The following is a 22,343-nucleotide window of genomic DNA, read 5'->3' as shown; positions in this document are numbered from 1 at the left end:
CCCTATGCCAGGGAGCACCTGTACAAGTTTCTGAGTAGTCCTGTGTTTTCATTTTTCTTAGGCAGACATCTCAGAGTGGAAAAGCTGGGTCTGGTGTTAACGCTAAGTTTACGCTTCTGAGCAACTGCCAGACATTTCCCAAAGCAGCCACGACCACTCGCTCTCCTTACCAACAGCACACAAGGGTCCCAGGTTCCCATCTTCCCATCATTGTTTTCTTTTTAAGATTTATTCATTTACTTGAAAGGCAGAGTTACAGAGAGAGGGGGAGAGAGGGAAGGAAGGAGAGAAGGAGGGAACGAGAGAGATCTTCCATCCACTGGTTCATCCCTCAAATGGCTGCAATGGCCAGGGCTGGGCCAGGCTGAAGCCAGGAGCCAGGAGCTTCATTCGGGTCTCCCATATGCGTGAAGTCCTTGGGCCATCTTCTGCTGCTTTCCCAGGTGCATTAGCAGGGAGCTGGATCAGAAGTGGAGCAGCTGGGACCCAAACTGGTGCCCATATGGGATGCCAATGTCACCACAGGCGGTGGCTTTACCTGCTGCGCCCTATCACCGGTCCCTTCCATCTCTCTTAAAATCCTCATCAGGAGAGCCCAGGTGAACATCACAGAGGGTCACAGGGACCCACACCATCACTCAGTCCCCATCCCCTAACCGCTTCAGCAGCACAGCTGGCTCCTTCGCTGCCCTGGACACCCAAGGACACTCACACTCCTTGCTTTATCTTGCCTCCAGTCACGGGACTGCTGAGCAGGCTGACTCTGTAAGGCCATCACAAACACCGGAGTTAAGGGAAAGGGTTTATTGACGGGGGAAATCCAACGGGCCAGAGGGAAGGGGCGAAGACAGAGATGGAGAGAGAGAGAGCACATGTGTGAGAAGCAGGTCCTGTTATACCTTTGCGGGGGGCAGGGAAGCAGAAGCAGCAAATCCCATTCGGGTGAGGGTGGAGCTAACACCTGTGGTTGGGCCATTGGGCTTAGGACCAAAGCTTCCTGTGCAAGGTGGCAATGGGGGCCAGAGCCTAAGACAGTGTACGGGGCATAGATGGTGCCACAGATAAGATGGCACCATTTTACCAACAGACTCCTGCTGTGGGGGACTCACCGTCTACTACTCTTCCTAAATTCAGCTGCACTCGTCAATGAACTTCAGCAAATTAGAGTCCCCCCTCACAGTGCAGACCCAGATGCCCTGTATGCAGGGTTATGCTGGATTCCTGCTGGAGGGTAATTTGCCCGGGTCCCCTTCCCTCCATCCCACCTGCGACACACGGGCTCCTTGCTTGGACCCGCCTCCCTCCTTTGACATTTGTCCTTGCTCCCAAACCCACCCATAGGAATGACAGGGCCAGCATTGCCGGGTGTGTGTGTGTGTGTGGTGGGGAGAAAGTTTAAGCCGGCATTCTATCTTGGAGCACCAGTTCAAGTCCTGGATGCTCCACTTCCTATCCAGCTCCCTTCTCATGTGCCTGGGAAGATAGCAGATGATGACCTTGGGTCCCTGCCACCCACATGGTGGACCCAGTGGTAGGAGCCAATTGGAGAGTGAACCTGCAGATGGAAGATCTTTTTTTTTTTTCTCTTTCTCTCTCCCTCTCCCACTCTCCATCACTCTGCCTTTTAATTAATTAATTAATTAATTAAATCTTTAAAACAAAAAAGGGATGACACGGTGGAATTAGATACTGGTGCACTAGTTGCCTAACTCTGAAATACACTAAAAGGGTATATTTCAGGGTATTTGAGTTATATCTCAATAAAGCTGTTGCATTAAAAAAAAAAAGTGACAGGAGTTTAAAATGTAACTTTCCACAGTGTGTTCAAGGTATACTCTTGCACAACGAAACCTTTAGAATGCATTTTTTTTTTTAAGGATCACAAGTCCATGTACTTGCTACTTTGAATACAATCGGCTACAATTTACAATTTTATATCAATGGAAACCATGAATCTATCTACAGACAGAAGTAGGCACAGCATGAGACTGAATCAGTTTACACACAGCTTAATCCAGAGGACAAAAAGTGAGCCCAGTTGCAGGGACGGATTTCCTGGGACCTCAGGGAGGACTTTATGGTAACTATTTCCCCCCTCCCCCACCTGCAGCCACATTCCTCCTCCAGAAAATTCCTACAGGCAGCTCCAGAGTGTTTTGCACCTGAAGAGAGGGTTTTCAAAACACAGCAGCTCTCGACCATTTTGGAGGGGGGTGGTTGCAGTGGGGGGAGTGAAGTTTACCCAACAAATAACAAAAGAGCCAGGATGGATGGGACTTTATAAAGGCCTTTGGGCTTCAAGTTACTGAAGCTGGCTGGAGGTGACAATGTTTCGAAAGTCACAGAACGGGTCAGGAGAAGTGGAAAGGTGGCCCAGGATGTGAGAATGAAGGAGACCTTGACACGGATTGGAACTATGCTAAACATGCAGTGGGTAAACACCCAGGGAGGTGCAGCAGGAACGCAGCCCTCGTCCCCGGGGCTGGTGACACCGAAGGGCAACGGCTGCCTCCTTAATTGCTGCTGTGTGACAAGAATGAAAATTACACCCCAGCTATGCCAACAACAAGGTATGCGCCACTTCAACTTTCAAAGTGGGGGCATTGTCAGGTCAATTTAAGGGGGGAAAAAAGAGAAAGACAAGAATTGCTTTTTCTAGTTCTCAAACATATGCGCTTTAGAAAATGAAATATGCTCTACAAAATCAGAACAAATTACATACACAAGAATGAAATGTGGGGCCGGGGCTGTGGTGTCAGCGGGTAAGGCCACCAGCTGCAGTGCTGGCATCCCATAGGGATCCCTGCTGCTCCACTTCTGATCCAGCTCTCTGCTCTGGCCTGGGAAAGCAGTGGAGGATGGCCCAAGTGCTTGGACCCCTGCACCCTAGTGGGAGACCCAGAGGAAGCTCCTGGCTCCTGGCTTCAGATCAGCACAGCTCCAGCCGTTGCGGCCATCTGGGGAGTGAACCAGTGGATGGAAGACCTCTCTCTCTCTCTCTGCCTCTCAGTAACTCTGCCTTTCAAATAAATAAATTAAAAAAAAATACTATGTGTTGGTTAAGAGCATACACTCAGAGCTGGGTGAAAATACCAGCTCTAGTTAAGAAAAAAAAATGAGATGTTTTATGCCTTCCGGCTGTTTGCTCTGGAATGAACATCTTCATCCCCGCCCCCCCCCCCCCCACACCAATGGCTTGTGGACCCACAGAAACAGCAAACAGCCCAGTCCAAACAACAACCGAGATGCTCAGATTCCCTGGGCTCCTTATTTCTTTGAATGGCGACTTAAAAACACAAGGCCCAGGAGCACACGTGTACATACGCTCAGGTTATATAACACGTATTGACCATTCCTCCTGTGCCTGTACATACTACCTCTCAGACCCCTGCACCTCCCCGCCCCCCCCCCCCAACAATCTTTGTTTCCATTTCAAAGATGAGGAGAGCTACGGCCAACCAGGTATGGACTGGAACTAGGACCAGAACCCAGATCTGATTTGACAATCACACCTGAGCTCTCCACACTTCTCCTGTTAGCTCAGGGATTAATTATTCACCAGAAGACACCTGCAAAAATCATCCCCAAATCGCCCTTAGCCACCGGGCTGGCCACACCTCGGCGAAACAGAAAGGACCTTTCAAAGCTACTGGCTGCAGTTTCTTCTCCCGAACACAAGGCCAGAAAAAAGTTGCCTTTTTCTCTTTGCTTCCGCAGTAAAACTCGAAGAAACTTTTCAGCTTCTCCGCCAGCCACCTTTCCGACACAGCAGCAACAGGTAAAAGGTGAGCGGAAGGCAAGCTACGACCCAGCACGCAGCAAGGACCTGGGCAGGGCCCTGGAAGGCTGCGCTGCACCTGCTAGGTCCCGAGACCGCAAAGCAGCTGGAAAGAGCCGGACAGACCCAAGGCACCCCCGCCGCGCAGGGCTTCTGCACCCACGCGACCCCTGGTAGGGAGGACACCGCTCCGGGGTGTGAGGGCTCGCGATGAGGGTCTCCCCGCACCCCTGAAGGAGCGGTGAGGCCGGGGCCTGGGGGAAGGGAGGGTGCGACGCCCCAGGCCAGGGCCGGCCCTGGCCCGGACAGGGCCTGCGGGCGTCGCCGGCACCTCCGCACCCTGCACGCGCCACCCGGAGCCCCCAGGCACGATTCGGGCAGCCTGGGCCGCAGCCGGGTGCACCTGCCGGAGGGAATTGTCCAGGGCCCGCCGGGAGGCCCCGGCAGTCCCGCCCCCCTCGGCGACCTCAGGGAGGAACCCAGACCTCCTTCCCTGGCTTAGCTCCCTCCGGGACCGCCTCGCCGCCCTCACCTCAGCCCAGTCCCCCGCAGGCCGCTCTCCGTTCACTCCTCAGCCGCTGCTGGCCGCCGCCTCTGCCCGGCCTCCCGGATCCACAGACGCCCACAGCGCCGAGCCGGAAGCAAGCGGCCCTCGCGTGGGGAAGGGCGCGTGCGCGGCCCCGCCCCGGAGGCGGTCCCAGGGGGGTTGGGTCCCCCAGGGGGCGTGGCTTCGAGGCGGAGCTTCTCTGACGGGCTGAGCCGCGAAGTGCGGGTGCGGGGCGGGGTGACCGAGGCGGGAGGAGGGTCCTTGTGGGGAGGAGGAGGGCGGCGGCCCCTGAGGGGTGGGTCTGCGGGGTTGGGTTGCATTTTGTTTATCAGCAGGGCTGGGAGGTCCTACGGGGATAGAGGGGTTGGAGAGACCCTAGAGGGGGATCAGTGGGTTGGGGGTGCACTTTGTGGGGTCTAAGAGGGCTTGGGAGATTAGCACGGCTGGGGAGCGAGTCCCAGGGGTAGATGGGCGGGGAGTGATAGTGGGATTCTTGGGGGAATCAGCGGGTGCCTGCGGACGTGGAAGGGTGGGGGTACCTACCAGGGCACCCCCGGCGGCAGAAAATCAGAGGAGAGGGGTTGTTGTGAGGAAGAAGTGGCAGTGTTTCGACAAAAAGCTGATCTGGGGAAAAATAAATCCCACACCTGACAGGTGGTCTCAGGGTCCCCAACACGAGTACCAGCAAATACTCCCAACACATGCCAGACACCCAGGCAGGTGCAACCAATAACCCCCACACATGCCAGATGCCCAGGCTGGTGCCACCAGATACCCCAATACACACCATTTACCCAGGAAGATGCCACCAATAACCCCAACCCATTCCAGACACCCAGGCCAGTGCTACCAGATACTCTCAAACAGGCTTTCAGTCACCCAGAGACATTCTGAAGACCATCTGATACTCTCAGTATAAATGCTGTCAGATACCTCCAGCAGGTGTTCAGAGTCTGAAACACATGCCACTCTCTCCCTCTTGCTGTTAAATACCTCCAGACAGGCCAGGTACCTTCTCCAGAGCCAGCACCCTTTCAGAAGCCAGCAGGCATCCCAGCCCTGGGGTTGTTTATCCAGTCACAGTCCCCTGCAGGTGGGAGAGTGGGGTGGTAGCCAGGGATGGAGCTGTCACCAAAGGTCCAGGTTGGCCAACCAGGCCAGGAAGAGCTCCCCAAACTCAAGTCGCTTCAAAACACACTCAGCGTGTTTTTGAGAGCCCTCGGTCCTGAAGCTGGGGCACAGAGTCCCCAACTACCCAGTCCACACTTTAAGTCTGATAGTCATGGTCAAGAGAAGACACCTGCTTAGGGAACTGGGGGTTCTGCAAACACATGCACATGGAAATGGAATTAAAAGATAAGTTGTATCTTGATGTAAAACTTCTAAAATCCATGGCTAGGTTTTTTTTTTTTTTTTTTTTTTTTTTTTTTTTTTTTTTTGACAGAGTGGACAGTGAGAGAGAGAGAGAGAGACAGAGAGAAAGGTCTTCCTTTACCATTGGTTCACCCTCCAATGGCCGCTGCGGCTGGCGTGCTGTGGCCAGCGCACCGCGCTGATCCAAAGCCAGGAGCCAGGTGCTTCTCCTGGTCTCCCATGCAGGTGCAGGGCCCAAGGACTTGGGCCATCCTCCACTGCACTCCGGGGCCACAGCAGAGAGCTGGCCTGGAAGAGGGGCAACCGGGACAGAATCCGGCGCCCTGACCGGGACTAGAACCCGGTGTGCTGGCACCACAGGTGGAGGATTAGCCTATTCAGCTGCGGCGCTGGCCCATGCCTAGTTTTTTATAACACATTTTCCATGAACTTTTTTGAAGCCCCTTGCCCAGCAGATGCCCTATCCCAGTAGAAGCCAGAAGCCCTGACACAGCTACTGTCAGAGGCTTCATGGTGGGTAAATGCTTCTTCACTGTGGGGTGAGTGTGCAGCCTGGTGGCTAAGACACCTCTTCCTAATCAGAGTGCCTGCGTTCAACACCCAGCTCCACTCCTGACTCCAGCCTCCCGCCAATGCACACCCTGGGAGGCAGCAGTGGTGGCTCAAGTCCTTGGGTCCCTGCCACCCATATGGGAGTCCCTGATGGAGTTCTCAGCTCCTGGTTTGAGCGCCAGCCCAATCCTGGACATTGTGGACATTTGGGGGGAGTGAACCAGTAGATAGGAGTACTCTCTCATTGTCTCAAATAAATAAATCAGAAAACACAGCATCCCTTCTCTGAATTGCTATGGCTTCTGGATTTCCTGCCAACGGCAATCAGAAACTATTGATTTTAAGTGGGAGGGCATCCCTAGCCTCACTTCTAAGCTGCATTAGTTCTAGAAATCTTCAAATTAGCTCACTTCTCCCCATTAAGGAGGCTGCCAGGAAGGAGGACAGTCCCTCAGCTTTTTTAGGCTCATCCACCCATTCTGCACTTAGAGTCCTGAGTGAGGGTCTGGGTCCCTCTAAGAGCTAAGGGGACACAGGGTTTCCCAGACTTGGCACTCTCAACAATTGGGGCTGGATAATTCTCTGCGGTGGCGTTTGGCGGGACTGGGGCTGGGGTGGGGGAACCCAGTGCATTAGAGGATCATTGAACTAGATCTCTGGCTTCTACCATTAGATGCCAGGAGCTCCCTCTGGTCCTGATGACGTCTGATCCAGTTGTTCTTCAGGCCCTTGGCTGAGAGTGGCTGGCCTAGGAGACACTCAGGTGTCCTGTGGGTGGTGCACCTGTGCTTTGTATGAAAGGGTAAGAGTCAGGTGGCAGTGGGGGCTTCCAGGAGCAGTGCTGAATGAGCCAAGCACAGGTGGTATGTGTGCGTGGACAGGCACAAGGGTTCAGGGGTGGGGGCTGGAGTCGTCTCGGGTGGCTGAGCCATGGGAGAGAGGATGGAAGGATGGGTGGGCTCAGACCATGAAGGTCAACATCAGGAGCAGGACCATCAGCAATGGTGTTTGGTCACTGGGCTGGCCCCTGGGAAGGCACCACAGCTTTGCCCTAGGGACACACCTCCCCTGATTACCTGCAGTATATGACTCATTGTCCCTTCCAGTTAACCTAGCACAAGGTCATTCCCTCTACCTGACAGATAGTAATGTCCAGCTTTGAATACCCAGGGTGGCAGGCAGGTCTCTGGGGGAGTGATACTGAGTTGGCGCCCATTCTCAGCCTGCTGGGAGTGACACACAGGTGCTCTGGTGCTGTGTGCCTTCTGACACAGCTGGGGGGGGTGGTCAGAGCACAAGGCTATGTTCTGTGATTTAAATGCAGGCACTGCCTCCACCCGGCCAAAAGCCTTTAGACAACCAGAACATCACGTGATGAGGAAGAGGAGGAGGAGGAAGAGGAAGATAAAAGATACCATTCTTCATTCCTACCAGGCACCTTGCTAAGAGCTGCACATTGTTTCTTCGATACAAACTCAAATCTTCCCCCATTTCCAAGATTTGTCCTAAAAATCAAATGATGTCTCCAACACCAGAGTTTAATTCCTGCCACCCTGAGGGTGGGCTGGATGTCAGGATTAGCTTCCAAAGAATAAAGAAAGAAAAAGGAAAACTAGACCTGAGAGACGTCACCTTAACCCGGTGATTAAGGTCAACATCGCCAGGGACATCAGGCAGCTAGCCTGTACTCCTGACACAATGGAACAAGGTCCCAAAGTCCCCAACACATCCTCCGTGTGCCTATGAGAAAACATCAGACAAACCAAGGCTGGGGAATATGGAGCGAGATCCCTGATTAGTACTTCTCAGGACTTCTTGCCAGGGCCAATGCTATGATGCTAAAAGGAGTTTTGCCAAATTGCGAGATAACCCCAGAGCTCCTATTCCCTCGGAGCCACTGAGGTCTGCCCTTGCCAGGCAAGGCTGAAGTGAAACGAAGACCAACACAGCAGAGGAGCCAGTGGCGTGAGCAGAAGGAAAACCCCTGCCATCCAGAGGCGGGCATTGGCCGCCCAGCTGACTCACCGGCACTCAGGAAGGGTTTGCCGCACAGCGGGCAGCTCGAGTGGCCCAGGAAGGTCCCTTGCACCAGCTGGTGCCCACTGATGCACTCCCGCCTCTCCCGGCCGTCCGGGGCCTTGTCCTTCAAATGCATCGGGCTCTTTCCCTGTGCGGGGGACAGAGGTGGGTGTTAGCATGTCCTCTGCAGGGGCTGCCCCTTCATGCCCGGTGCATCCTGGCTTGGGGGGGGGGTGGGAGAGAAAGAGAGAGCTTCCCCGCCACGCCCTGCCCCACCCTGGCCCTCACCTTCTCCTTCTGCCTGGTGACTCGGCTGCGGAGGGAGCTCAGCCTACGCTTCACCCTGGTGCTCTTGTCGCTCTTCTCGTTCTTGCAGGAGCCATCCTCACTCCTGGGTGGGGGGCAGGGGGACACAGGCCCTTCTGAGACAGCCCTGTGACATGCTCCTTGAGCCTGTCTCCCCGAGGACTCCCAGTTCTGCTTACCCCTTGCATGGCCCCCGACTCCCTCTCTTCCTCCTCCTCTCCTTCACTCCTTCACTCAACAAACATCCAGAAGCCCCCAGGGATGGGCTTTACAGGTGGTCTCTCGGTCTGGAGGTCCCTCGATGGACCTAGCTTGGACATCCTCACTCTGGCTACTTCTGATTCCTCCTTCTCCTTCACACCCAGGCTCCCCTGCCCCATACCTGGCTGACCTTTCAATCCTGCCCATTCTTCTTGTATCCTGCACCTCCCCATGCATGCTCCATCCTCACGGCACAGCCAAGTCCTTCCCCCACCCCCAGACGGCCAACACCCCTTCCCCTGCAACACTCTATTTAATACTTACCAGGTACTTCAAAGTGTTCATGGAAAAATAGAATCAAAAGATATGTTTAGGGGCCAGTGTTGTGGTGCAGCAGGTGAAGCTGCCACCTGCAGAGCCAGCATCCCATATGGGAGCACCAGTTCAAGTTCTGGCTGCTCTGCTTCTGATCCAGCTCCCTGCTAATGCACCTGGGAGGGCAATGATGGCTCTAGTACCTGCACCCACATGGAGACCCAGATGGAGTTCCTGACTCCTGGATGTTGTGGCCATTTGGGGAGGGGAGTACACCAGCAGATGAAAGGGTCTCATTCTCTCTCTCTCTCTCCCCCTCCCTCCCTCCTCTTCCTCTCTTTCTGTTGTTACTATCCCTTTCAAATAAATAAATGGATAAATCTTTTTAGAAAATAAAAAAAATTATTTTGGTGCCAAAAGACTTTGAAATCATAGATTTTTGTAATATGCATTTCACAAGAATTTTTTGAATGCTGCTTGGTGATACAATTTCAATTTATTTTGTACCAAAATTTACTTAATTTTTAGAAATTAAAAAAATATTTTATTTATTTGCAAGACAGAGGCAGATGCACACACACACAGAGATCTCATCCACTGGTTCATTCCCCAAATGCCCATGGTGGCTGAATCCAGGAACCAGGGACTCAGCCCAGGTCTCCTACATGGGTGACAGGAACCCCACCACTTGAGCCATCCCTGCTGCCTCTCAGGATCTGCATTGATGGCAAGCTGGGGGCAGGAGCCAGAGCTAGGAATTGAACCCAGACACTGATGTAAGATGCGGGTGCCTTAACCACCAGGCTAAGTGCCTACTCCTCCAGGAATTTTTGAAGAGCCCTTGTATGGCAAACTCCTGCTCTTCCTTCAGAACCCAGCTCAGGGTTGTCACCTCCTCCAGGAAGTCTTCCTCTGCCCTCCCAGGATGTCCTCCCTTCCCTGACTCCCCAGCAGTCCTGGCCATTTCCCTGGTGGGGGACCTCAGCTCCTGTCCACAGCACATGGTGTCCTATAGAGAAGGCTATTGGTAAGTGCTTGTTCCAACCCAGCGCTGGCCCCACCTGCAGCAGCTCTGTGTACTCACTCAGACAGGAACTCAAACCAGGTGAGGCTGGAGTGGGCTCCCCCAGGGCTGGCAGACATGTGAGCCCTCTGCCGGGCCCTGCAGGAGAAACAGAGGGAACAGACGGGTGGGTCAAGGGTCTCCCTCGCCAGCTTCCTCCTCTCCCACCCCTCAGAGCTTCAGTGCGCTGGTGTATGCCAGGTGCCATGTCTGAGAGCCCGCTGGGCCATGCCATTGTAGACCTGTCCACAGACACGGTGTCGGCAGGGGGTGGGTTTCTGGCAGATGGCAGTGACACATCTTGGCGGGAGAATGCCAGTGCAGCAGGCAGGCAGATAATCTATCAAGCTGCAGGATCTTAGGCAAATGCACCTAATGTCGTTTGCAGCGGTGCCAAGGGGCTGCAGTGGCTTGTTCCTCTCCAGCTCTGCTGTTCCCAGTTCCCACCCACAGCTCTGTCTTCTCTACGTCTCTGTGTCCCATTACATCTCCACGCCTGTCTGCCACACTTCTCCTCGACCTGTCTCCTACAGTCCTCTTCTTCACCTGTCTCCCGTGTCTGTCCACTCTTGTACCTATCCCCCATTTCTGTCCACTCTTTTTTTTTCTTTTAAAAAAGATTTATTTATTTACTTGAAAGGCAGAGCTACAGAGAAAGGAAGAGACAAAGAGATCTTCCATCTGCTGGTTCACTCCCCAGATGGCTGCAATGGCTAGGGCTGGGCCAGGCTGAAGCCAGGAGCCTGGAACTCCATCTGGGTCTCCCGCATGGGTGACAGGGGCCCAAGCATTTTAGCCATCTTCCTCTGCTTTCTGAAGTGGAGCAGACGGGACTCGAACCACTGCCCATATTGGGTGCTAGCATCACAGGTGGTAGCTTAACCTAGTGCACCAGAATACTGGCCCCTCTGGCCACTCTTAGGCCTATCCCCAACAGCTGTCCTCCCTACCTGTCAGCTCTTGTACCTGTCTTCCATTTCTGCCTTCCACTATACCTGCCCCTACACCTGACCCCTGCCCACCTACCCATGATACTGGCGAAGTTCATGAAGCACTTGCTGGACCATCAACCTGTGGGAGGTTAGGGAGGGGTCAAAGCGGCTCCAGATCCACTCTGGATCACAGAGGCATCCCCCGAGATGGGCCCCAGCCTGCTGTGTTGAGATCGCCTCTGGTCCCTCCCCCAGGAGAGGGATGGTGAGTATGGGAGATTGACAGGGGTGGTGGCTGGGCACAGCCACTCACACTACCCATGCCTCCTATTCCCCGCCCTCCCTCTCTCAGCCAGCACCCCCACCCCCACCCCGGGAGTCCCTTCCCCAATGCAGGGCAGACACTTACACGCGATCCGGCTCCACGTGGTCCTTTTCCACACACTCCAGCACTGGCGGCTCTAGGCCTGGAAGCAGCCCGCACCCCAGGGTGCACAGGTGTGAGGAGACCAGCCCTGTACCTGCCCACCTGGCTGCCATCCAGGGAGGAGAGGCAGGGAGGGAGCAGAGAGCCAGGGTGGAGGTATCCTCAGCCTCTTGTGAGTGCTCAGAATCTACTAAGCACTTTACACATGACAGCCTAGGAAACTCCCTAAGGAGATCCATGCATTATCCCCGCCCCCAGAGGAGACCACAGAAGCCCAGAGGTGCATCAGGAAAGGGTAGATCTTAGATGAGAGAGGTTTGACTGACACTGGTGAGGCCAGTCGAGTTCTTGGTGTATTTATTTGAAAGGCAGAGAGACAGAGATCTCCCATCTGCCAGTTCAGTCCCTAAATTCCTGCAATATTGGGGGCTGAGCCAGGCCAAAGCCAGGAGCCTGGAACTCCATCCGGGTCTCCCACGTGGAAGACAGGGACCCACTGCTGCCTCCCAGGGTGTGCATCAGCAGGGACCTGGTATGGGGAGCACAGCCAGGTCTTGACTCCAGGCACCAGCGTATGTGTCCCAAGTGTCTTTCTTTAAAAAATGATTTTTATGTTTTTGAGAGGCACAGTTACAGAGAAAGAGAGAATCTTTCATCTACTGGTTCTCTCCCCAAGTGGCTGCAACAGCTAGGTCTTGGCCAGGTTGAAGCCAGGAGCCAGGAGCTCCTTCTGGGTCTCTCATATGGGTGCAGGGGCCCAAACACCTGGGCCATCTGCTGCTGTTTTCCCAGGTGCACCAGCAGGGAGCTGATGGTGAGTGGAGCAGCTGGGACTTGAACCGGTGCCCATATGGGATGGAGGCAGCTTTATTTGCCAAGGCAGTGCTGGCCCCTCCAAGCATTTTAACCACTGCACCAAGTGTCTCTCTATTCCCCAGTGCTGGGAGTAGTCCCTGAGCCCCTGCAGGAACTTCATCCCCAAAGGCTTAGGTCCGTGGCACTGAGAAAGCAAAGACGTCATTGACTATGGTGTTCAGAGGTGGGGCCACTGGGAAATGAGGAGGTGGGCTGGGGTCTCTGGGGTGCAGCCCCCACAACTGAATCCTGACCAGTTTTTTTTTTTTTTTTTTTTTTTTGGACTGGTAGAGTTACAGACGGTGAGAGAGAGACAGAGAGACAGAGAGAAAGGTCTTCCTTCCCGTTGGTTCACTCCCCAAATGGCCACTACGGCCGGCGCTGCGCCAGTCTGAAGCCAGGAGCCGGGTGCTTCTTCCTGGTCTTCCATGCGGGTGCAAGGACCCAAGCTCCACTGCCCTCCTGGGCCACAGCAGAGAGCTGGACTGGAAGAGGAGCAACTGGGACTTGTACCCGACACCCATATGGGAAGCCGGTGCCGCAGGCAGAGGATTAACCAAGTGAGCCACGGCGCCTGAATTCTGGCCAGTTTGTCAAGTGGGGGATGCATCCCATAGATAAAGGCATCCTGGGTGGCCTTGGAACTGTGTCCCCAAGAATGTCCTCACCTACACCCTGCTCCTCCACAGCCACCAGCTCAAAGTCAAGCTCTTTTATTTGCCAAGTTAGCCTCAGGAATTTTGCTATAGTTACGAAAACTGCCCAAGGCAAGAAGAGATTCAGAGACAGAGAGGGAGGTAAAGACAGAGAGAGTCAGAGAGACAGAGAGAGAGAGGCAGTCCAGGGGTCAGGGCAGATGCTACAGGGGCCCCATTCCCACCGAAGGGACCCCGAGTCTTCCATCAGCTCCTTTCCCTTCTCTGGGTCCCAATGGAGGCTTCATCTGGGGGGAGCCTCCTCTTAAGACCCACCCCGCCCCACCCCACCCCCACCCCAACCAGGTCACCTTGCACAGGCGGAGCATCTCTGCCCAGACCCGGAGCAATGTTCAGGGAGCTGATCTCATCACAGGATGTGGGCACAGACCGTGACCGCCCTCTTTTCTCAGGGCTTTCACACCCCTGTGGGAAACAAGCATTTCTGTGAGCCCAGAAGGTGGCCTGGACTGCAGGAGCAGCCCTGCCAGGCCCGGCTCCCCAGCCGTGGCCAGGGTCACTTCCACAGAACCTGGGGATGCACGTACTTCCCCCAGCCACGGGGCACATGTGGAAGGCCAGCATCACAGGTGCCGGCTTATCCCTCTGCACTACAACACCGGCCCCTTGAGTAGGTTTTGTCCCCTCTGAAGCTCACGCTGGAGGGCTTTTTTTTTTTTTTAATTGAAAAAGATATTTTTGTTTTTGTTTTATTTGAAAGGTGTGGGGCTGGTGCTGTGGTGTATTGGGTAGAGCCGCAGCCTGCAGCCTCATATGGACGCTGGTTCAAGTCCCAGCTGCTCCATTTCTGATCCAGCTCTCTTCTGTGGCCTGGGAAAGCAGCAGAAGATGGCCCAAGTCCTTGGGCCCCTGCACCCATGTGGGAGACCTGGAGGAACCTCCTGGCTCCTGGCTTTGGATCTGCGCAGCTCTAGTGTTGCAGCTATTTGGGGAGTGAACCAGCAGACAGAAGTCCTTTCTCTCTCTCTCTGCCTCTCTGTAAATCTGCCTTTCAAATAAATAAATAAATAAATAAATAAATAAATCTTAAAAAAAAGAAAGAACGAAAGGCAGAGAAAGCAGAGATGGAGAAAGAGAGAGATCTTCCACCTTCTAGTTCATTCCCCGAATGCTGGCAATAACTGAGGCTGGGCCAGACCAAAGCCAGGAGCTGGAAACTCAACCATGTGGATTGCAGGGTTCCAAGTACGGCAGCCATCACCAGCTGCTTCCCAGGGTCTACATTCACAGGAAGCTGGAATTGGAAGCAGAGTCGGGACTTCAACCCAGGCACTCGGATACCAGATTGGGCATCCTGGGAAGCATCTTAACTGCTGTGCCACACGCCTGCTTTCGTGCTGGAGTTCAGTCCCCACGTGCTATTACTGAGAGGGTGGAGGCTTCACGTGACCATGGTGAGTGTGTGTGGGGGGACCTCTGGGAGGTGAGCAGGGTCAGACAAGGTCATCAGGATGGAGTCCTGCTGGCTCTGTGAGAGGAGGGGGGACCAGAAGATGGGCAGACACACACACACAGACACACACACACAGACTCAGTGCATAAACACACAGACACACACACAGGCACACACACATAGACTCACACACAGACGCAGTGCATAAACACACAGACACATACAGGCACACATGGACACACAGACACACACAGACTCACACACAGGCACACAGACATGCACACATACAGACAAACACACAACAGACACACAGATTCACACACACAGACACACACATGGACATACACAGAAAGGCACAGGCACACAGACTCAGTGCATAGACACACACACAGGCATACAGACATGCACACACAGAGACATACACATATAGACTCACACACAGACTCAGTGCATAAACACACAGATACACACACAGACACATGGACACACACACTCATGGACACACACAGACACACACTACTCACACACAGGCACACAGACACACATCCACATACAACAGATACACAGACTCACATATACACACATGGACACACACAGAAAGGCACAGACTCAGTGCAGACACACACATACATAGCGACACTCAGTGCACATACAGATCACACACACACTCGGTGCACGCACACACACATGTGCTGCCATGTACAGTGCCATGTACACCTTCAGGATTCTTCCAACAAGAAGGCCATCCCCAGATATAGACCCCCTTGACCTTGGATGTGCAGAACCGTGAGCCCAGGTAAGCCTCGTCTCTCTGCCACCCACCCAGTCTGTGGCATCGTGCTATTAGTGGCAAAGGCCTGACCATGCAGGTGGAATCGCAGGGCTCGGCGAGGGGCCGGTCATGCGGTCCAGCGGCCAGGGTGAGGAGTGTCCATCCTGTGGCCGGGTAAGGCTCGCAAAGTCATCCGACCCAGCCCTGCCAAGGCCAGCAGCTGTAGGTGGGACTTAAAATCCAGTGCATGTACAGGAGGCTCGGTGTTTTTTTTTTTTTTTTTTTTTTTTTTTGACAGGCAGAGTGGACAGTGAGAGAGAGAGAGAGAGAGAGACAGAGAGAAAGGTCTTCCTTTTCCCGTTGGTTCACCCTCCAATGGCCGCCATGGCTGGTGCGCTGTGGCTGGCGCACCACGCTGATCCGAAGGCAGGAGCCAGGTGCTTCTCCTGGTTTCCCATGGGGTGCAGGGCCCAAGCACTTGGGCCATCCTCCACTGCCTTCCCGGGCCACAGCAGAGAGCTGGCCTGGAAGAGGGGTAACCGGGAAAGAATCCGGTGCCCCGACCGGGACTAGAACCCGGTGTGCCGGCGCTGCTGGGTGGAGGATTAGCCTGTTGAGCCATGGCGCCGGCCAGGAGGCTCGGTTTTAAGCTGGCACTTTTGTACAGCCTGCAAATGATGTTCTCACTATCTTGGCAGAAGAAAGGTCCCCCCCCCAACTCCCACATCATGGAACCCTCCCTCCTCCCCACCATGACATGTGAGTCCTGCCAGGTAGGGGTGAGGCTCTTCTCCCACCCCCAGCACTGGCTTCTGGCCCGGAGGTGAGCTGTTCTCAGGGGCAGCTGCTGGTTACACCCACCTTGCGTGACTGTTCTGCTGGGGTCCTGCCGCCGGGCAGACACCCTTGGGTCCAAGTCTTCAGCCCCTCTCCAGACAGGTTCAGGGCGAAGCTAGCCAGTGTCCGAGGGAGACAGGGCCCTTTGTCCACAGCCGAGGCGTCAAAGCTGAGCCTGGGGAGAGGAGGGAGAGAAGTGAAGTTTCACTGGGACTTGTCACCCATCTGAATCCCTCCAGGATGTGGAGGGATGGACAGGCCACAGAACAGAGTCTAGAGGGGAACCTGATTAAACTGTGGCAGCTGCATTGGGGTAGCCGATCTGCCATTTTTGCATGGGCTGAATTTCCACTTGGGTTGACTTAGAAGGACAAGGGTGGCTGGGGTAGCCAAAGTTACTGCCTCCAGCTATTTGTGAAGCTGCCAGAGGGTGAGGGGTATGGAGCCCAGCACACACCTGTGTTTTGGTCCCAAGTGCACCTGTGGCTTTGTGCATGCAAGCTGTTAGGCATGGCGTGTCATTCAGTGTGCACAGGGGTGTTGTACATGTGGGCTCTTGTGAGTGCCATCTACAGTCTGGGCTTGTGCACGCACACGCTAGCAGCATGCACGTGGATCTGGGCATTTGCACTCTGTGCTCATGCGTGTTAGAAGAGGATGTTTGGAGCTGGCTATGACACCCCCCCACCCAGTGATCTGAGAGCTAGAAAATGCAGGAGCAGTGAGACAGCGTGGCCTGGGCCCTGGCTCTGTCCTGGGGACGCATCGTGGAAGGTGGGAAGGGCTGAGGGGCTGACCTCTGCCAGTTCTCAGAACAGCTCCGCGACCTCTCCCAGCTGCGCCTCTTGAGCAGGCCCTGGGCCTCCACTGAGCTGGTGAAGGGCGAGTCTCCTCCTGTTTCTTCGCTGGGGGGGCTGTTGCCCTGAGCCCCCCCAGGCTGGCTGTGCGAGGGGGCCTCCAGGCCCAGGTCCTGGAGATACACACTTCCCTGGAGAGCCTCCAAGTCCAGGCTGAGGTCCTCTGCACTCTCACCCAGCCGATTTGGAAAGCCATCCTCCTATAGGGCAGAAGAAGGTGGCATTGACTGAGGGGCAGCAGGGATTGGGGTCTCCTGGCCACAAGGCACCCAGTCCCCAATCTGCGCGTGCTACCTAGCTCCCTTCCCTCCAATATGGGCTGGGTGCTCTATTCCCAAAGGGGTCAGAAGCCTGGGTTTCCACGTCTTCCTAGCCTTGGCCAAGCACCTGCCTGGCTGAGTCTCTGTCTGATCCTCTTAGGCAGTTAGCATAATCACCTCTGCCATGGGGGCTCAGCAGCTAATCATTTCAAAGATGTGTCTATTCAGAGGGAGGGAGGGGAGAGCAGACACTTCCCAAATGCCTGCAACAGCTGGGGGTGGGCCCAGGACTGGAGCTGGGAACGAGGACCATGAGGACCACAATCCAGGTCTCCCATACATGTGCTAGGAAGCCAATTTCTTGAACCATCGCTGGCTGCCTCCCAGTGTCTGCATTAGCAGGAAGCTGGAGTCAGGAGCGGCAGGGGGACTTGAACCTGGGTACTCTGATATGGGATATGGGTGTCTTACTGCTAGGCCACATATGTGCTCCCGATCAGCTTATTTTAATTTTATTTATTTATTTTTGCAGAATGAAACATTCTTTGTTTTCCTTTAATGAAAATTTAACTATATTTTTATCTCATGCATCATTTCTTGTTTAAACTTTTTTGATTAATGTGTAATACTTGTACATTTTTATGGGATATAGTGCACAGCACATAATGATCAGATCAGGCACTTAGCATTTCCATTTTCTTGTCTTGTCTTTATGTTTGCAGGCTACTAATTCCCTTGAGTGTTTCACCCAGTACAACACAGTATTGTGAACTACAGTTACCCAACTCTGCTATGGAACAGGAAAACTTGTTAGTAGATCTGTTTTGGTACTTGTTATCCAAACGCCTTCCAATTGACACATAATAATTATGTGATGATTTGATACATGTATATAATATACATACATACAATGTGATATGTGTATATAATGTATACAAATGTGATCATTTGATTCACTCATACAATGTAATCTCCTATATAACCTTTTATTTTTTTTTCCCAAAAGGCTTATGGAAAAGGGAATTAAAAGACAAGCTTATTTTGGTGCAAAACATTTTTGAAATCCATGCATATGAAATCCATGCATATGCATATGAAATCCATGCATCCAGGAACTTACAAAAGTTCCTGGAAAATGTGCATTATGCAAAAGCTATGCCTGGATTTCAAATCTTTTTGCACCAAAACAAACTTCTCTATTCATTGCATTTTCCATCAATTGTTTGAAGCACACTTGTGCACCTGGCACACACACCTTAGACCCTGGTTCTAGTGCACCTGCGTTTTCATATTTCACCCCACAAGGTCAGGTATGGGACTTTCAACTGGCATCTTATTGGTAATCAGAACGTCTCGGTTTTTGACGCATTCTTGGACTTTTGGGTGAGGGATGCTGAATCTATATTGGATCCTGCCCTCCTGTTCCCGCTGCCTCCTGCCAGGGTGGAACCTGGAATACCTGACTTTGTCAATCACCTTTAATAACACCTTTCCTTACCCAGCAGTTGGCAGCTCAGGCCCAGCCCGAGACACGCCAAGGCTTGCGGTCTAAGACGCGCTGGCGCAGACCCGGGCTGCAAAGCCGAGCACCAACACGCCACGGTCTCCTTCATCCACCAGAGGGCACTGTCGCCCCACTTTCCCGGTTTGGAGCCTCGGTGCGCGGAGGCCACACTCCTACCCAGTTCTGTTCTGTCCCACGCTCTGGGCGCTTTCTCTACTGTTCTCACTTCTCTCATTGATTCTTTCTGCTGGGCATCTCCTGCCCGTCACTTCTGTCACCCACTCCTCCTCACCCTATTTGCTATTCTTTTTTTTTTTTTTTTTGACAGGCAGAGTGGATAGTGAGAGAGAGAGAGAGACAAAGGTCTTCCTTTTGCCGTTGGTTCACCCTCCAGTGGCCGCCACGGCTGGCACACCACGCTGATCCGAAGGCAGGAGCCAGGTGCTTCTCCTGGTCTCCCTTGGGGTGCAGGGCCCAAGGACTTGGGCCATCCTCCACTGCACACCCGGGCTACAGCAGAGAGCTGGCCTGGAAGAGGGGCAACCAGGAAAGAATCCGGCGCCCCGACTGGGACTAGAACCCGGTGTGCCGGTGCCACTAGGTGGAGGATTAGCCTGTTGAGCCGCAGCACCGGCCCCTATTTGCTATTCTTTCCAGACTTTGTTCCATGAAAAATCGGTTCTCCCACCCAGCCCACCCAGAGCCTAGCTGGAGAACTATGCACTCTTCAAAACCCACCTTTGTTGTGCCCTCAAGACTGCCTTCCTGGCTCCCCTGAGCCCACGGGATCTGCATGACAGGAGCTGCTCCTCCCCCCGCTTTGTTAGGATTCTTCCCAGGCAGGACTTGCTGGATGGGGGGGCCTCCCCCATTGCTCCTTGTGAGGCCCCAGGACAGACTCTAACCCTAAGGGGACCTGTCCCCTGTCTCCTGAATTCTGCAGGAAGCTTGCATGGAGGCACTGCCAGGGCTGGTGCTGTGGTGCTGTGGGTTAAGCCACCATCTGTGACACCAGCATCCCATATTGGAGCACTGGGAGCTGCTCCACTTCTGATCCAGCTCCCTGCTAATGCATCTGAGAAAGCAGCAGGTGATAACCCAAGCACCTGGGCCCCTGCACCCCTGTGGGAGACCAGGATGAAGTTCCTGGCTTCGGTCTGGCCCCACCCGCCCATTGCAACTTTTTGGGGGAATGAATAAGCAGATGGAAGATATCTCTCTCTCTCTCTCTCTCTCTCTCTCTCTCTCCCCAAGAAGCTATTTATTTTATTTATTTGAAAAGTAGGAGAGAGAGATTTCTCATCCACTGGTTCATTCCCCAAATGCCTGCAACAGATGGGGCCGATGGAAGTGGGAACTCAGTCCAGGAATCCTTTGTCAGTGGGAGGGACCAAACTATTTGGGCCATCACCTGCTGCCTCCCAGGGTGTGCAGCAGTGGGAAACTGGACACAAACCCAGGCACTCCCCACTGGGACACAGGTGTCCCAGCAGCATCTAACCAAACACCTGTCCCTAGGGGGGCCTTGTGTGTGTGTGTTTTTTTTTTTTTAAGTTTTATTTATTTGGGGCCGGCGTCATGGCGCAGTAGGTTAATCCTCTGCCTGTGGTGCCGGCAACCGAAATGGGCACTGGTTCTAGTCCTGGCTGCTCCTCCTCCAATCCAGCTCTCTGCTGTGGCCTGGGATAGCAGTGGAAGATGACTCAAGTGCTTGAGCCCCTGCACCCGCGTGGGAGACCCAGAGGAAGCTCCAGGCTCCTGGCTTCAGATCAGCGCAGCTCCAGCCTTGCGGCCATCTGGGGAGTGAACCAACTGAAGGAAGACCTCTCTCTCTGTCTCTCCCTCTCACTGTCTGTAACTCTGCCTCTCAAGTAAATAAATAAAATATTTTTTAAAAAGAAAGATTTTATTTATTAAAATCTTTTTTAAAAATAAATATTTTATTTATTTACTTGAGAAGCAGAGTTACAGAGAGAGAGAGACCTTTCAAATAAATAAAAGAGGTGGGAGGTGATAGGGGCATCACAAACGTTGTGATTGAATTCGGTGGTTTTCTAAGAAGAGATATGAGACAGGTGAACACTCACATGCACAAACACAAAATGCACACACATGCACACAAACATACATGCACACACACACCCATATGTGCACAAATACATATGCATACACATATGCATTCATACACAGATAAACTCAAGCGTGCATGTATACACACATACTTATTCACACATACACACATGCAGAGACATGCACATATACACATGCACACATAGAAACCACAAGCACACACATACATATATGCAACACAAAATACACATAATGCACACACAATGCATATGCCCACACGTGCACAAACACACATGTAATACATATGCACAATACACATACATGCATGCAAGCACATGATATACACACGCACACACATACAGCATACACACATGCACAATACACAGTGCGTACATATGCACATGACACATATACACCACACACATGTGCAACCACACACATATGCACACATACATGTACACATACATACATGAATACATGTGCATAAACACACAATCATACACATGCACAATACAGATACACATATAGACACACTCATACACACATAGTGCGCATATACACAAGTGTACGTGCACCCACACATACACATGTGTGTGCTCCCTGATTCCTGCCATGTGCCACCCCGTGCTGCCCCAGGACTATGCCTTCACCTGGAACCCCCAGAACCAAGAGCCATGCAAGCCTCTCTTTATGTAGTTCTGCAGCCTCGAGGATGTTTGTTACAGTCCCCAAAACCTTTCGCTTGGGGGATTTTCAGGGAAGCTTCTAATGTAAAGCAGAGAAAACCTGCAAAGCAAAGCCAGGCCCTGGGCCAGCTCAGGTTGTGTGTGGCCAGAAGTGGGTGGGGGCCATGCACGGGGATGTGGATGGGTGAGGAGGGGCTGCCAGGCACAGGGACTTCTCTGGGGCTTCCTCTTTCTCCTGCCCTCACTCATGTGATCTCGTCACAGGACTGGCCTCTCCCTGTCTCTTCCTTCCATCATGGCCACAGAACACAAAATATGCAGCTTGAACCATTTTTAAGCACTCAGTTCACCACTGTCCGTCTCCAAAGCCTTCTCTGCCCAGACTGAAGCTCTGTCCCCAGGAAACACTCCCTCCCCAGCCCCTAGCACTCCCACCCCAACACTGCATCCTATCTCTGTGGTTCTGATGGCTATGGGGACCTTGCTAGGAGTGGGATCCTGCAGGGTTTGTCCTTCTGTGTCCCTGATGTCCCCAAGGGCCCTCCACCTTGCAGCAGGTGTCAGAATCCCCTCCCTTTTTAGGCTAAGTACCATTCCATTGCATGGATGCACTACGTTACATTTACCCACTGGTCTGTTGATGGATACCCCGAGGCTTCTACCTTTCTGCTATTGTGAATTAGCCAAATATCCATTGGGGCCCCTTCCCCCTCCTGTCCTGGGCCTCCACCCAGAAGTGGGAGTTTGCACGGCTGCCTCTTCCCACCCCACACTTGTTTAGCATCCACCATATTGGTTTCTAGCACCCCCTTCTTTCTTGATCCTCTCCTTTGGGGCCACTGTCCTGGGTTCCCTCCCAGCCACACTGACTCCTCTTCC

General features: G+C 53.4%; 1 protein-coding gene across 2 annotated transcripts in view; it reads right to left on the bottom strand.

Moving 5' to 3' along the window:
* ARHGEF18 (Rho/Rac guanine nucleotide exchange factor 18) overlaps nt 1–22,343 on the bottom strand; it is an 89,181-nt gene that overhangs the window by 47,805 nt on the left and 19,033 nt on the right. Inside the window, exons 3-10 of one of the 2 annotated variants that reach the window (XM_070067505.1) lie at nt 16,885–17,144; nt 16,112–16,262; nt 13,376–13,490; nt 11,497–11,554; nt 11,182–11,226; nt 10,177–10,254; nt 8,559–8,661; nt 8,277–8,418 (exon numbers count right to left, since the gene is read on the bottom strand). In XM_070067505.1, the coding sequence (XP_069923606.1) occupies nt 8,277–8,418; nt 8,559–8,661; nt 10,177–10,254; nt 11,182–11,226; nt 11,497–11,554; nt 13,376–13,490; nt 16,112–16,262; nt 16,885–17,144 (952 nt within the window). Of the gene's footprint in view, nt 1–4,310; nt 4,450–8,276; nt 8,419–8,558; nt 8,662–10,176; nt 10,255–11,181; nt 11,227–11,496; nt 11,555–13,375; nt 13,491–16,111; nt 16,263–16,884; nt 17,145–22,343 lie in introns of those variants that run through there. The other variant, XM_051835534.2, reaches the window with a different exon arrangement.

This window comes from Oryctolagus cuniculus (assembly GCF_964237555.1).
Source record: "Oryctolagus cuniculus chromosome 16 unlocalized genomic scaffold, mOryCun1.1 SUPER_16_unloc_1, whole genome shotgun sequence".
Classification (NCBI taxonomy): domain Eukaryota; kingdom Metazoa; phylum Chordata; class Mammalia; order Lagomorpha; family Leporidae; genus Oryctolagus; species Oryctolagus cuniculus.
This window is presented reverse-complemented; position numbering and strand designations above follow the sequence as displayed.